Source organism: Mauremys mutica, chromosome 5 (genome assembly GCF_020497125.1).
Source record: "Mauremys mutica isolate MM-2020 ecotype Southern chromosome 5, ASM2049712v1, whole genome shotgun sequence".
In the NCBI taxonomy this organism is placed as follows: Eukaryota; Metazoa; Chordata; order Testudines; family Geoemydidae; genus Mauremys; species Mauremys mutica.
This window is the reverse complement of record NC_059076.1, coordinates 138,213,455-138,226,326: the sequence shown is the minus strand read 5'-3', so window position 1 is coordinate 138,226,326 and position 12,872 is coordinate 138,213,455. Positions and strand designations below refer to the sequence as shown.

Genomic DNA, 12,872 nt, shown 5'->3' with positions numbered 1-12,872 from the left:
ATGGACTTGGGACCTGACTGAAGTGAAGGGGGCAGGATCAGGCCTTTGAACAGTATAAGGTATTAGAGGCTCCCGTCACCTTGCAGTCTCCAGGGAACGCGTCAGGCTCGTGTGCCTCCCGGCTTGGCTTTCCAGACTTAGTGAAATTGGCCTTTCTTTCACTGAGCAAAGCATGGAAATTCAGGAGCAGGCTTCAAAGGAGGAAACGGCAGCAGAAAGTTCATCGCAGCATGTAGACAACACACGAAGGGAAGAGGGTTTGTTCTCGGGTAGGTCCAGCATCACAATTACTGTTAAGACCTGGCCCTTCAGTCCTTCCTCCCACAAGGACCCCTCACTCCTGCAAGGAGTCACACTGACTTCAGTAGGGCTACGAGCCAGAATACAGGCCTCAGGATCAGATGTGTGTATGTACACACGCATGTTGAGTCCACGGGTTAAAGAATGGGCTTGCGGAGTATTATTGTGTAACCCCGAACGCAGAAAGCAAAACAGATGTTTAAAAACCATCCTGATACTGCCCAGAGTGCACCAAGGACCCAAGCGTTTTTGTACCCGGCTGAGCTGGGCTCTACCATTTCAAAAGGCAGAGTCACCCGCAAAACACTCAAACAAATGGACCTTTTAGAACTTTTGCAACTTTATTTTTAGAATTCCGTTAAAAAGCCCTTAAAATACCCAACCCAAAATTTAAATAATGCAACAGGCGGAGCAGACCAGATCGAGCCAGGTGCTCCAGAGGAGCGGGAGACAGCTCAGGGCTCGGGGAACAGCCTTGGATCTGGAGAGGACGATACAGTGGCAGGTGGCGACAGTCCGACCTCTTCCGCTGCTGCCCTGGCCGCCGTGTGCCACCCCACTGTATCTTCTTGCGAAGGCTGAGCCAAAACTCACCCAACGTGCAGAGCAACAGATCTGCTGGGGAAGCTGGAAATCTACTGACCCGTCGAAACTACCGGGGAAGAAGGTTCCAGTCACTTAAAAGACCTGCATAGGAGTGGACCCTGCTTTTTAGGATAAATGTGCTGAGCCTCAGCCACCCTGCTTATCTGCTGGTGGCTTCTTCAGCCAATTAGAAGACACCTGAGGACAGTGGCCCAATCACCAGCACAACACACAGATGGGGGAGTGGCTTGATGCTCTTGTGCCGGGTTATGGTAAAATGTTTGAGTGAGGCCTGGCCTACAGGCGATCCAGGAAGAGCCACGTGAAGCAGCATTGTGCAAGCAGATGGGGAAAGAGATGATCACTAGAAAGGGGCTGCCTAGCCGGGCCAGGGGCTCTCAAGAGGTCAGCCTGTTCCCCACGTCTGTGCGGTGCAGAGAGCGGGTTGGAAAATGCTCCCCCCCCCCCGTCAGTATTTCAGACGTCCCAGGTTTGCACCCACACTGTGTCCGTCTCTTAGTGCCTTGCCTGGCCTGGCCACTGGGCCTAGGTGGAAGTGGGAGTATCCTGGTGAAGCCAGTGGGGTTGTGCTGGCTTACGCTAGAGGTGAATCTGGCCCATGGCAGTCGATTGGGCCCTTTATATTCCTGTATTCGCTTGTGGTTATGGGCTGGCTCCAGAACAGCCTCAGGCTCCGGCAGCCTCGTTCCTTAGACGTGAGGAGTCCGAGCCCACATCCTCAGAGAGATTTTTAGGTGCCTGACTTCCATGGATTTCAACAGGAGGGATTTCTCTCTTCTGAACCCCATCTCCAAAACAAACCCACACAGAGACACTTCCTCTCTCCTCCAGGCACCCTCATCTTGCCTGAGTTTAGGCTTCTGGCGCCACTCGGCCGAAAAACATAAACCTCTGGCCGACCTGGCGGGTCCTGCTAGCACAGGATGATCCCCCCCCGTGCATTACTCTTTCCCCTCGTTACGCTTTATCCACACGGTACCACTTCATTTGAGATTGGCAGCGCGCCCCTGCCATTGTTTGCAATGCCCCTGCTATCTTACAGCTCCTCTAGCGCGCTCTGGCCTCTCGGGCTCTGGGATATCTGCCTGCCCGCCCGGAAATAGTTACTAAGGAAGTCATCTGGCGGTGACAGTGAATGATGCGGTGATGTCTGAGTTTAGCTGGCTACCAGCTGCAGCACAATAATTCCAGTGGGAATCACCCAGTGAGTTTGGATTGTGGAGTTTGGGGGCAGGCGGGGGCTGTTCTTCAAGGCCAATCCCTTCAACAAATCCATCCAGAAGGCTCCAAGACCTTCCCTTTCTCTCCCCACTACCAGAAGGTCCATGGAGGCTGCATCATTTCATAGGCTGGGATGCTGGTAACGTTGACGGGGATGGAGATGATGGCCCAGGGGAGTCCATGCTGTTCCAAGGAGCGTCGGATCATGTACCTAGAGAGACAGAGACCCGCATATTGATGCAGTGAGTCGGGAAAGAGCAGCTCGGTCCGTAGGCGTGCGCTGGAGCCAACGAAGAGTGCAACGTCAAGACCAACTCAACCCCACAGAACAAATTCCACTGACTCCACTAAGGGTCTCACTTACAGGGCCTGATTCGGGGAGGCACTTCCCTCTGAGGTCAGTGGGAGCTAAGTGAAGTCACTTCACCCTTCCCATGGGACACTCAGCACCTTGCAGAATCCGGCCTTCATCAGGGGAGGCCTGAATTTTCTGACAGCTGCCCTGGCAACCTGCCAGGAGACTGAGCGCTGCACTTAAGCTGCCTAAACAATTTCCATGTTTAAGAATCAAGCGAGGCAGCCACATGTGATTGCAGATGCCTCTTGCTTGCTGGATGAACAGGGATGGCTGAGTGGAGCACCACGGTGGCTCATCAGCACTGGGCCAGCCCTGGAGAGAGAGAGGCTATGCCCTGCAGTTTATGTTCTCTGATTTAAGCACTAGCTTTATCATTTATTCTCCATCACAATGCTGTAGATAAATGGAGCACTTCAGTCTCCATGGCCAGAGCCCATGGGCGGGGGCATGGACATTAAAGATCTGGAGAACATCTGAGGTGGTGGAAACAAAGGTGCCAGTGCTATCTTCATTTCATCCACACAACCACACTGACTTTAATGGGGCTGCCTGGGTACAATGGGCACAATCTGTGAAGATATGGGGGGGTGCGCACGTTGGGGAAAGGCACCTACCCATCCCTGCCCAGGAGGAAGAGAGCAGGAATGTCCGCCGTCAGCCTCGTGCTGTCCTGGATCATTTCGACGTAGAAGCTGTCGTTGTCGTACGCGTTATCGGCGATAATCACCGCCCTCCCGCCGTGCTCCTGGACGACCCGCGTCTTCGACAAGAAGGAACAACCCCTGCGGCAGAAAATAATGCTGCATCTCAGAGACCCACTCGGCCGGCTGTCTGCACAGCACGGTGCCTACGTCTCCCCCTTCAAAGACATCACCCCTTCCCAGCTGATGTGGTTCGTGCACTTCATACAATCGCTGCCCGCGAGAGCAAAGGGTGAAAAGGTCCACACTTACGTTTGAGCGGGGGAATAGGAAGCGAATGACCCATTTTAACCAAAGGATTTTTATTGTTCATAATAATAATAGGGACCTCTCTATCTGTGCTTCACCAACATTCTCCCGACACCCTGGAGACATCGGTGAGGGAGCAGGCGAGGAAACTGAGGCAGAGGGGTGCTGTGATTTGCCCAAGGATGCAGAGGGAATCTGTGTCAGAGCTGGGGTTAGGATTTTGCAGCACGTGGCTCTCAGGCCTGTGCTCGGACCGGGCCTCATTAACATTACCGTCTCAGCAAACTTAGTAATTAACCGTTGGAACAACTTACCAAGGGTTGTGGTGGATTCTCCATCACTGGACGGTTTTAAATCAAACTCGGCTGTTTGTCTAAAAGCTCTGCCCTAGGAATTCTTGTGGGGCAGGTCTCTGGCCTGTGTTAGACAGAGGGACAGACTGCAGTCCCTTCTGGGCTTGGGATCTATGAAATCATCTCCCCTAAATCTCTTCTTTGACTTTCTCAGTCTTCAGGGCACCTCAGCGACACTCTCCAGTGCTTGTAGGGTAACACTCCACCCCAAGAGCAAGTGAGCGACTGTGCTGGCGTGTACGGCCCCCCGTCACCCAGCACCAGCTGTGATCGCTGGCCTGTCTGGGACGTTGTCCTACCACTAACACTTGCCCGGCAATCCTCCACTGGCGCAGCCCTGGGCACAGCACGCAAAGCTGCTGGCTTCCGCAGACCCCTTTGCTAACAGTGCCTGGGAGATAGCTGCTGGCTGACCGGCGGGCAGGGAGCAGGTGGTCTCGCTCCCACGGAGCAGGTGCTCTTGTCGCAAAGAAATGCTGATCCAGCACAATCAGCGGCCTGACACAGTCCACCTACCCACAATGGGAGGTGTGACTGCAGCACGCGTGGGTGTACCAAGCTGGCTTTGAGTGAGCTAACCAGCGAGAAACAGCAGTGACGCCGCAGCAGCTGCCACTAGCCGCCTGACTGCAGTGTAGACAGACCCCCAGAGTCTCAGCGGCCAGGCCCGGCCCTTCCCTTCTCCGCCTGGGAATGCATCCCCCCAACTCAGAACTGGGGCGGTGGTGGGGCAGGGTGGAGCTGGCTGCCCGTGGCGGTGCCCATGCTGGACCTGTTCTGTGGTTATTAGCCAGAAGACTTCAGCCTCCCAGTGGCCAGGGGAAAGGTGGATGCTTTAGGAAAATGGTCCCAGTGAGTAAGGCCTGTCCAGGCTCCTGGCTGCTAGCCCACACGGCTGTTCTCAGAATGCCGGGGCTAAGAGCCTGCGTGAGCAGAGGGGCCGTTGAGGGGCTGAATTCCCCCTGGCACGATGCCTAGCGGCACCAGGCCCACCGCGAGGAGGCAGGAGCTTGACAGCAGGGCCCGGGAGGAGTGGAGTTGAGGGGCAGCGTTGGTCCCTGCTCAGTTTCCTGCAGGAAACCCAGGAGGGCATTAACAATTCCTGAAGCCACATTAGTCCCCTCAGCAGCTGCTGCTACTGAGTAAGTGACAGCAGTCCCATGCCAGACGTCTCCAGCCCCGACTGAGCTGGGATGTTTCATTCTTGGCAGGCCCCCTCGTCTGTGGGGCTGGGAGGCTCATGCCACAGCCCCCTAAATGTCTCAGGAGAAGGGGTGATGCCCCAAACACTGCCCAAGGTGAACCTTCGAGCTGGCAGAGGATTCCCTGGGGAAGGGGTACATGCCTGGCCTGTTTCCTTTCTATTAAACAGCAGCAGCTGCCTTCCGTGCGGGACCTCTCCGGAGAGACATACGGCAGAGGGGAAGCTGATAATGGAGTCAGTTTTGTCAGACTAGAAAGTAACAGGGGCCTGGAGACTAATCACGTTTCAGGTGTTGTCTACAAGGAGAAAATGACCAGCGTACATATAACTCCCCAGGTGGACTCCCCAGCCCGGGAGAAGTGTGTCCACCCAAGGAGTTTTACTGGCATAACCAGCAGTATAGCGACCTCAGTAATATTCTCCAAGCAGAGGAGCCTCTACTGTCAGGGGACAGTGACAAAAATGAACATGAGCCGAAATCTCCACGGGACCGTTCCCCAGGCAGGTGCTCTGTGACGTGCCAGATTTCGTACTGCCCGATGGAAAAAAGCCAACCCGCCCACTCCCTGCACATGCTGTTCTAGAATCACACTAGAAATAGCCCCTCCACCCCCCACAATCGGTAAAACCGATACGTCATCCAACCTACCCACGCTCCACCAGGGCGATCTGATCTTGGATGAAGACTCCATTGTTTAGCTCCCCGCATGCCTCCGGAGGGTCTGCCGGGACCAGGTGTATCTGCTCGTATCTCGTGTTCTCGGAGAGGAAAGAAAAGCAGCAGAGTGGGAGTAAAGGCAGGGGGCAGCACTAGGGCTGGGCGGCTGGGTTTGCTAACGTAGGTCTATTCTGGGGCCTGCAGCGACAGGCTTTATTTGTTCTGGGTAAGGCCAGCTTCATAGATCACTTCTCACTGTCCTGCCTCTAACTAAACCCGAAGAAAACTATAGAGACAGTCAGATCTGGCCTTGTTCTTGCTAGACTGCTACATACTCTGCCGTCTATAGCACCTAAGGGTCTAATATTAAAACCTGATGGAGCTATCAGAGGAGTGTGAGAACAATGTAGTGGCTAGTGTTTCCTCTTCCTTGCTACAGCATCTTTCTGCCAACGATTCCTCAACCCCCACAACAGCCACGGCAGGTAGGCAATGCTTATTACCCCCATTGTACAGATGGAGAAACTGAGGCACAGAGCAGGTCCTTGATGTGCCCAGAGACACACAGTGAGTCTGTGGCAGAGCAGGGAACAGTACTTCGGTCTCCGGACTCGCAGTTCTGGGCTCTAAGACCTAGATGGCCCTCCCTCTCCTGGCTCCAGCGTGGGGGGCTCTATGCCCTGGATGGCCCTCCCTCTCCTGGCTCCAGCGTGGGAGGCTCACAGTGCCATCCGTCCTGCGGGAGACCTGGCAGGGAATTACAGGGAGGTCCCGACTAAGGCAGTTGTTCTTAGGGACCCAGGATTGGACGGGAGTGTCTCCCCGTGAACTGGTGTTCACTGTGTACGTGTCCATAGCCAGACAACGTAGCTCCCTGCCTTTGATCTCCCTGGCCTGTGAGGGCTGTCCCAGATGCTGGGCGTGGTAGAGAACTGCCTCAGCTTCGGGCAGGTCTGCTCATGTGTTTCTTACTGAACTCATCCCCCCTCGCCCCCTTCTTTTTTATTACAGGGCCAAGGTCCCGTTTGTGCAGGTCACTGAATCACAGTTTGCAGAGTGGACAGGCGCTGCCGGCTGGTCAGTCCATCGGAGCCGGCCCCACATAGGCTGCTTGGGTCACTCTGCCAGCTCCCTCCCTCTGGGACGTGATTCTCCATGGCCCCGTGCCTCGCACCTCGCGTGGTCCTTTCCTCCCGTGCAAAGGGGCGACAAGATGAGCAAGGTGGCGTCTCTCACCCACTTGGCGCCACACCAGGTGCAGGGCAATGGTGAATGAGGCCCCAGGGTTGTGAGTTCAATCCCTGAGGGGGCCATTTAGGGATCTGGGGCAAAAATCTGTCTGGGGATTGGTCCTGCTTTGAGCAGGGGGTTGGACTAGATGATCTCCTGAGGTCCCTTCCAACCCTGATATTCTATGATAAGACTTTACCATGCTAAGCAGGACGCCCTGCTGATGGTGGAGAAATGGCAACGTACGGCAGTATCCCTTTGTTCTAGTATAAAGAGAATCTAGGGTCCAGATCTTCACAAGTAAGTAGGCTCCTAATGCTCATTGATTTCAGTGGAAGTTAGGAGCCTAAATAGCTTTCAAGATCTGGGCCTAGAAGCTCAGAGGTAGGGTCTAAACCAGGGGTGGGCAAACTTTTTGGCCCAAGGGCCACATCGGGGTTGTGAAATGGCATGGAGGGCCGGGTAGGGAAGACTGTGCTTCCTGAAACAGCCTGGCCCCCGCCCCCATCCGCCCCCTCCCACTTCCTGCCCCCTGACTGCCCCCCTCAGAACCCCTGGCCCATCCAGCCCTGCCTGCTCCTTGTCCCCTGACCCCTTCCTCCCAGGACTCCCTTCCCCTAACCGCCCCCCTGGGACCCCACCCCCTATCCAACCGCCCTACTCCCAGTTCCCTGACTCCCCCCGCCTCGACTCCTATCCGCATCCCCGCCCCGACAGACCCCTGGGGACTGCCACCCCCATCCAACCCCCCCTCCCTGTCCCCTGACCGCCCCCTCCTGGGACTCCCTGCCCCTAACCGCCCCCCTGGAACCCCAGCCCCTATCCAACCGCCCTGCTCCCAGTTCCCTGACTCCCCCCTCCTCGACTCCTATCTGCATCCCCGCCCCGACAGGCCCCCGGGGACTCCCACCCCCTATCCAACCCCCCCTCCCTGTCCCTGACCGCCCCCTCCTGGGACTCCCTGCCCCTAACTGCTCCCCTGGGTCCCCAGCCCCTTTCGGAACGTGGCCCTGCAAACATGGGCGGAGGACTCAGGAGGAGCAGGGGCAGGGGCAGCCGCGCAGCCGAAGAGAAGCAGCGGTTTCCCCTTTAAAGCACCGCTTCTCTCCGGCCGGCGGCATGGCCGCCCGGTGCTCCTCCGAGTCCTCCGGCCTGTGCTCGCAGCGCTCCTGCCGCCTGCACCTCCCGCCTGCTCCCCTGAGGCGGGGGGTGCGCTGGTGCTGAGCTGCCCGGTGGTACAGTGAGCTGAGGCTGCGGGGGAAGGGGAACAGCAGGGGAGGGGCCGGGGGCTAGCCTCCCTGGCCGGGAGCTCGGGGGCGAGGCAGGATGGTCCTGCAGGCTGGATGTGGCCCACAGGCCGTACTTTGCCCACCTCTGGTCTAAACACAGGACTCGGAGCTAGAAACTTGTGATCTCATGGACTGAGCATTGGCCTAGGAGCCACGAACTCTTGAAATTTAATCCTGCCTCTAACACTGTCCTGCTGTGTGGTCTTGGGCAAATCACTTTAGTCTGCCTCAGTTTCCCCAGTCTGTAAAATGGGAATTAAAAATATCTACCTACCTTGCAGGGGTGTTGGGATGGTTATACAGTTAATGTTTGCAAGGCGCTTTGAGGCTAAAATGTGATACCACTAACTAGTACAGTGCATAGGTAGCACTATTAACTGCTTGTTGGAGATTTGTAACAGGTCATCTGCATCTATGAGTGATTTCAGAAATGCAAGTTGCTTGCACAGGTGTCTCTGCAGTTAGTATACTAACGATTTATAATTCTGGCACTTATCCAATCAGTTATGGGCCCGGCATCTCACACAAGATTAGGCAGACAAGGAGAGCAGCACCCCGCCTCCCCCAATCTATCTCGCAGAAATAACTTCTTAAGTAGTTCCAGCATTTTTCTTAACACTTGGATCTGCTTTTTGGACCATGTTAACAGAGGAACTTGTTTGTTTTGCATGTCCCAGATTGAGCAGGAACGGCAGAGTTCCCAAGAGAAGGTAAGTGGATCAGAGATTCTGGAATAGCTGCATCGGAATTCCTCCGTAAATTCCCAAATTCCATCTACACACATTGGGCCAGACTCGGAGCTCTCTTACAGCCGTGTAAATCAGAGCAACACCACCGGCTTCAGTAACTGAGCTCAGAATCCGGCCCACTGTTTCTAAAGGGCAACAAATGTAAGAAACGACCACATGAAGGTTTCAAATCCATTAGCTGCTGTTGTGAAAATCTAGAAATGAAAGGTCTAATACATATCTGAGCCTCATACTTACAAAGACACCTCCGAAATCTTTGGCCGGAGTAGCAGTGAAGATGTAGCGGATATCCCCAGGACTCAGCACTTGGAAATATAAATATTCATGGACACGTAAACCTGCGTATTTAAAAAGACAAAAAAATAGACAAGTGGGGAAAATGGAAAAGCTCTTGGGAAATTCCTTTGGAGAGATTTAAAACTAAATTCACAATCACGCTGCTGTGAAAACAGCTCTTCTCAATGGGGGTGGGAGAAGCAACGGGTTATAATATTTCATTTACACAGCATCTTTCATCCCAACTGGAGTCCAGGTGTCTGGATATACTAGGTCACAATTCACCTGCCACTCTGATGCAGCTAGTTCTGGTGTGTGAGGGAGGAGCTGTTCAACAGCGCACAGCAATGCTGCATAACTGTTTAGAGCAGGAAACCAAGAATATGGGATTCCACTGAAATCACAAGGGATGTTTTAAGGAGGCAGAATTGAAATGACTCCTGGTGTAATTTGGCCGGGACACCTGCACGTACACCCCGGTGCTTGTGAAAATACGTCATGGGCTCTTTTTTCCAACCCCTTTCTCCATCATTTTCTTAAGCCAACTCAATGCCATACCCCAGCGAAGGCTGCCCCACGGAAGCGATGATTGCATTCAGGATTCTGAAAAGATCTACTGATGCCACTCTCCGGAACAATGCTCGGTGCCGATTCTACGCAAGCGAATGTCCCATGTGTATTACGTCACCTCCAAAGAAACAGGCTTTGTAACAGTAACCCTAGTGAGGGGATGGGGGAATGGCTACCTGGCCAGCCAGGACAAAGCACTCCCACTCCTGGCGCAGTGAGGTCCCTTTTCCAGTACCCAGCACATACCACCTGAAGAAATGGTTCGCAAAGCTCCAGCAGGCTTAACACAGCTGCGTTCCGGGCACAGCAGATGCACAATAATTGCTAGCTGAATCCCAAGACACTGCCGTAGAAGTGCTTTAATTAAGAGCTCCAAATGTCCTGCCTCCGCGACTGATTCTGGAGCCACTTCTTTCCCACGGAGGCAATTAGGGATCCATTGACAAGCAGTGGGTGGAAAGCTGAATGCTGAATTTGCTACGGCACAGAAGCTGTCAGAGTTATGCCAGATCTCCTGGGAGCCTCTTACAGGTGTGTCCTCTTTCTCTCTGCCCACACTGAGCCAGGGCAGGGGTGATGGTCTCCCACTGAGATGGCCCCTTCACCTGGAGTGTAAATCAGCACTTCCTGCAAGAGGCTTTGAAGATTCAAGATGGCTCATTTACATCTTGTGAAGGGAGCTCTGACTAGCAGTTACAGCAGGAGCGTGGGGAGCGGGAAACCTGGGTTCTGTTGCACCAACACCCTGTGTGACCCTGGGAGGGTCACTTAGACCAGCATTTTCACCAATGCCCACTGATCTCTGGGTACCCCCAATTTTTGCAGTTTGAGGCACCTTGGGCCTGATTTCCCAAGCTGCTTAAGCACCCACAGCTCCAGAGGAAGTCAATGGAGCTGCTGGTGTCTACCACCTCTGGACATCAGGACCCGAGGTGTGTCAAGCTGGGTGCCCAAAAATCACCCGTCACTTTTCCAATGCATTGCCCTTACCCTTTCGCTGCCTCAGTTTCCCCTCCATTAGTAAATGGGCATAACGACCATGGCACAAGGGAGCTGGGAGGTGCAGGTGAAGCATACAATATGCTCTAGCAATCCAATTCACTCCCTAATTAAAAGGAGACCACCACACCTGGGCTTGGCCGTGATCTCTTTGTGAGAGGCTGAAGTGAATGAAAAAAAGACATTGACAGAAGCTCCAAAGGGTCAAACTGCTCTAGCAGCCCAGAAGAGCGATCCACATGGAAGCATTGATGGTAGTACTATGGAAAAACCCCTTCCCTCTCACCCACAGACGCCTCTCGATGGTTACAGTGTCAGTTAGGGGGGAGGTGTCTAGTGGCCGGAGCAGGGGAGTCTGGGGATGTGGGTTCTATTCCTGGCTCTGCCACTAACTGGCTGCAAGTCCTTGGGCAAGTCGCTTCATTGTTCTGTGCCTCAGTTTCCCCATCTGTACAATCTGGGAAATGATCCTTATTAACCTGCCTCTCAAGGGTACCATGAGGCTTAAAGCTCTGCGAGATCCATGGATGCAAAGTGCCTTGTCAGTGGGAGTTAATAATTACTACAGTATTCAGAGGACAGGATGGGAGGGCACAAGGTTGAATGACAAGTAAGGGCCTAATCCTGAGAGGTGCTGAAACCCACAGCTCTTGTTTACATGAACAGGAGTGGTCAGTGGTCAGCAGCTCTCCAAATGGAGCCCTAACCCTGTGTACTGTTGAGCGCATTCTGACATCCTGCAGCAGCACTTCCGCTAACCTAACGTGAACCAAGCAACACTTAGCAAATCTCCCAGCCGCGGCCAGAAAATGAATTTGTGCAACCAGCTTGGACCCATCCCAAGACTCCTCCAGAATGTGACATAATAACAGGCTGCCAGCCCTTTGGAAAGCGCCTCCAAACTGAACAAAGGTCATTTCTAGAATCCAGCCGAGCAATCTCCCCTCTGGGATCTTCTCCTTTGCTTTCTCAATCTTTTAGCTTCTGTAGTGTCCCCTTATTTACCTGCTGGCTGCCCCTCAATCCTGCACTCCCTTCATCTTCCTTTCCAAATCTCTTTGCATGAGTTTTAGGGCTGATTAACCGTGTTCTAACGGACAAAACTCTTCCCTCTAGCCCCCAAAGAAGGGCAGCGGCAGTGCAAGATTCTCCCACCTCAGCTGTGACCTGGAGGGATCACATCCCAGGGCAAGAGGATGTTGCATTATATTTTTCTTTGGCTCGCTCACTGCTTTCAAAGCCAGGACAAGCCAAGACCTGGGGTGTGGGGGAAGGACAAGGCACTCAGAAACACTGGGTCATGTGCAGTGAGATCCTCCTGAGCCGGATTGCCACTGCTTTGCAGAATATAGAAGTGAAAATGGGAATTTATAAATAGACTAAAAACCCTGACAGGTTTGGCAGGTCTCCACGACAGCAAATAAAGCAGAGCGACGAGAATACAAAGAATAAATAATAATCACAAATTCACCCCAAAGTGAAACATTCAAGATGATTTTTTTTCCACCCCCTCCCCATGTCTTTATTTAAGGCCAACAGAGCATCTGAGCACAAGGCCAGCTGCCGCATCAGCACAAGGCTTCGAACAGGCACCTCAACATGCATTTTAAACGCTTTCTTGTCAAGTCAGCACAGTCCGGCCGTGCAAGCTTACTGGAAAAGGCGCCTACCCAGTGCAAGCTCTGGGGCACTCTCCAGCCCGAGTGGCCAGTACTCACCATCCACAGAAGGCCAGGCACAGAGACAGAGCGCCAAACGCAGCCATCTGCCAGTGCTGAATAGCATGTCTGTTCACCAGCCTCCCCACAGCTCCCAAACGCACCTCTAACTACAGAAGTGTCAAACTGGCAAGAGAGCAGAGCTCGGCCTCTAGCTTCCACTCATTGGTGAGAACAAGCAGCTGCTGATCTCATTGGTGAAGGTTTCAATCAATCCACTGCCGGCTACAAGAGGGTTTAAATTACCAATAGGTTCCTAATAGAGAGGAAGCAAAAAAAAAATTATTTAATCCCAGGCCCACCAAATTCAGCCCCCACTGAAATTAGCAGGAGATTTTTCAGCAAGATCTGTCAGCAAAATAACTGGAAGCAAATTTGTCCTTTTCCACCC

The 12,872-nt window shown here is 53.6% G+C and overlaps 1 protein-coding gene across 1 annotated transcript; it reads right to left on the bottom strand.

Moving 5' to 3' along the window:
- Nucleotides 1-606: 606 nt before the first annotated feature.
- PRADC1 (protease associated domain containing 1) lies at nucleotides 607-12,634 on the bottom strand. The gene is made up of 5 exons (XM_045019212.1): nucleotides 12,482-12,634; nucleotides 9,156-9,256; nucleotides 5,642-5,751; nucleotides 3,100-3,267; nucleotides 607-2,338 (listed from the first exon to the last, which is right to left on the bottom strand). The coding sequence occupies exons 1-5, from the start codon at nucleotides 12,546-12,548 to the stop codon at nucleotides 2,218-2,220; spliced, it is 567 nt and encodes a 188-aa protein (XP_044875147.1). The 5' UTR covers nucleotides 12,549-12,634; the 3' UTR covers nucleotides 607-2,217.
- Nucleotides 12,635-12,872: the final 238 nt, after the last annotated feature.

What these genes read in the sequence shown, in the direction of transcription:
- PRADC1 (XM_045019212.1), bottom strand. Translation starts at nt 12,548, where the DNA reads ATGCTATTCAGCACTGGCAGATGGCTGCGTTTGGCGCTCTGTCTCTGT. An exon ending in ATCGCCCTGGTGGAGCGTGG is followed by an intron (nt 3,268 to 5,641) that starts GTAGGTTGGATG and finishes TTTCTGCCGCAG; the next exon opens with GGGTTGTTCCTTCTTGTCGA. An exon ending in TTCCTCCTGGGCAGGGATGG is followed by an intron (nt 2,339 to 3,099) that starts GTAGGTGCCTTT and finishes CTGTCTCTCTAG; the next exon opens with GTACATGATCCGACGCTCCT.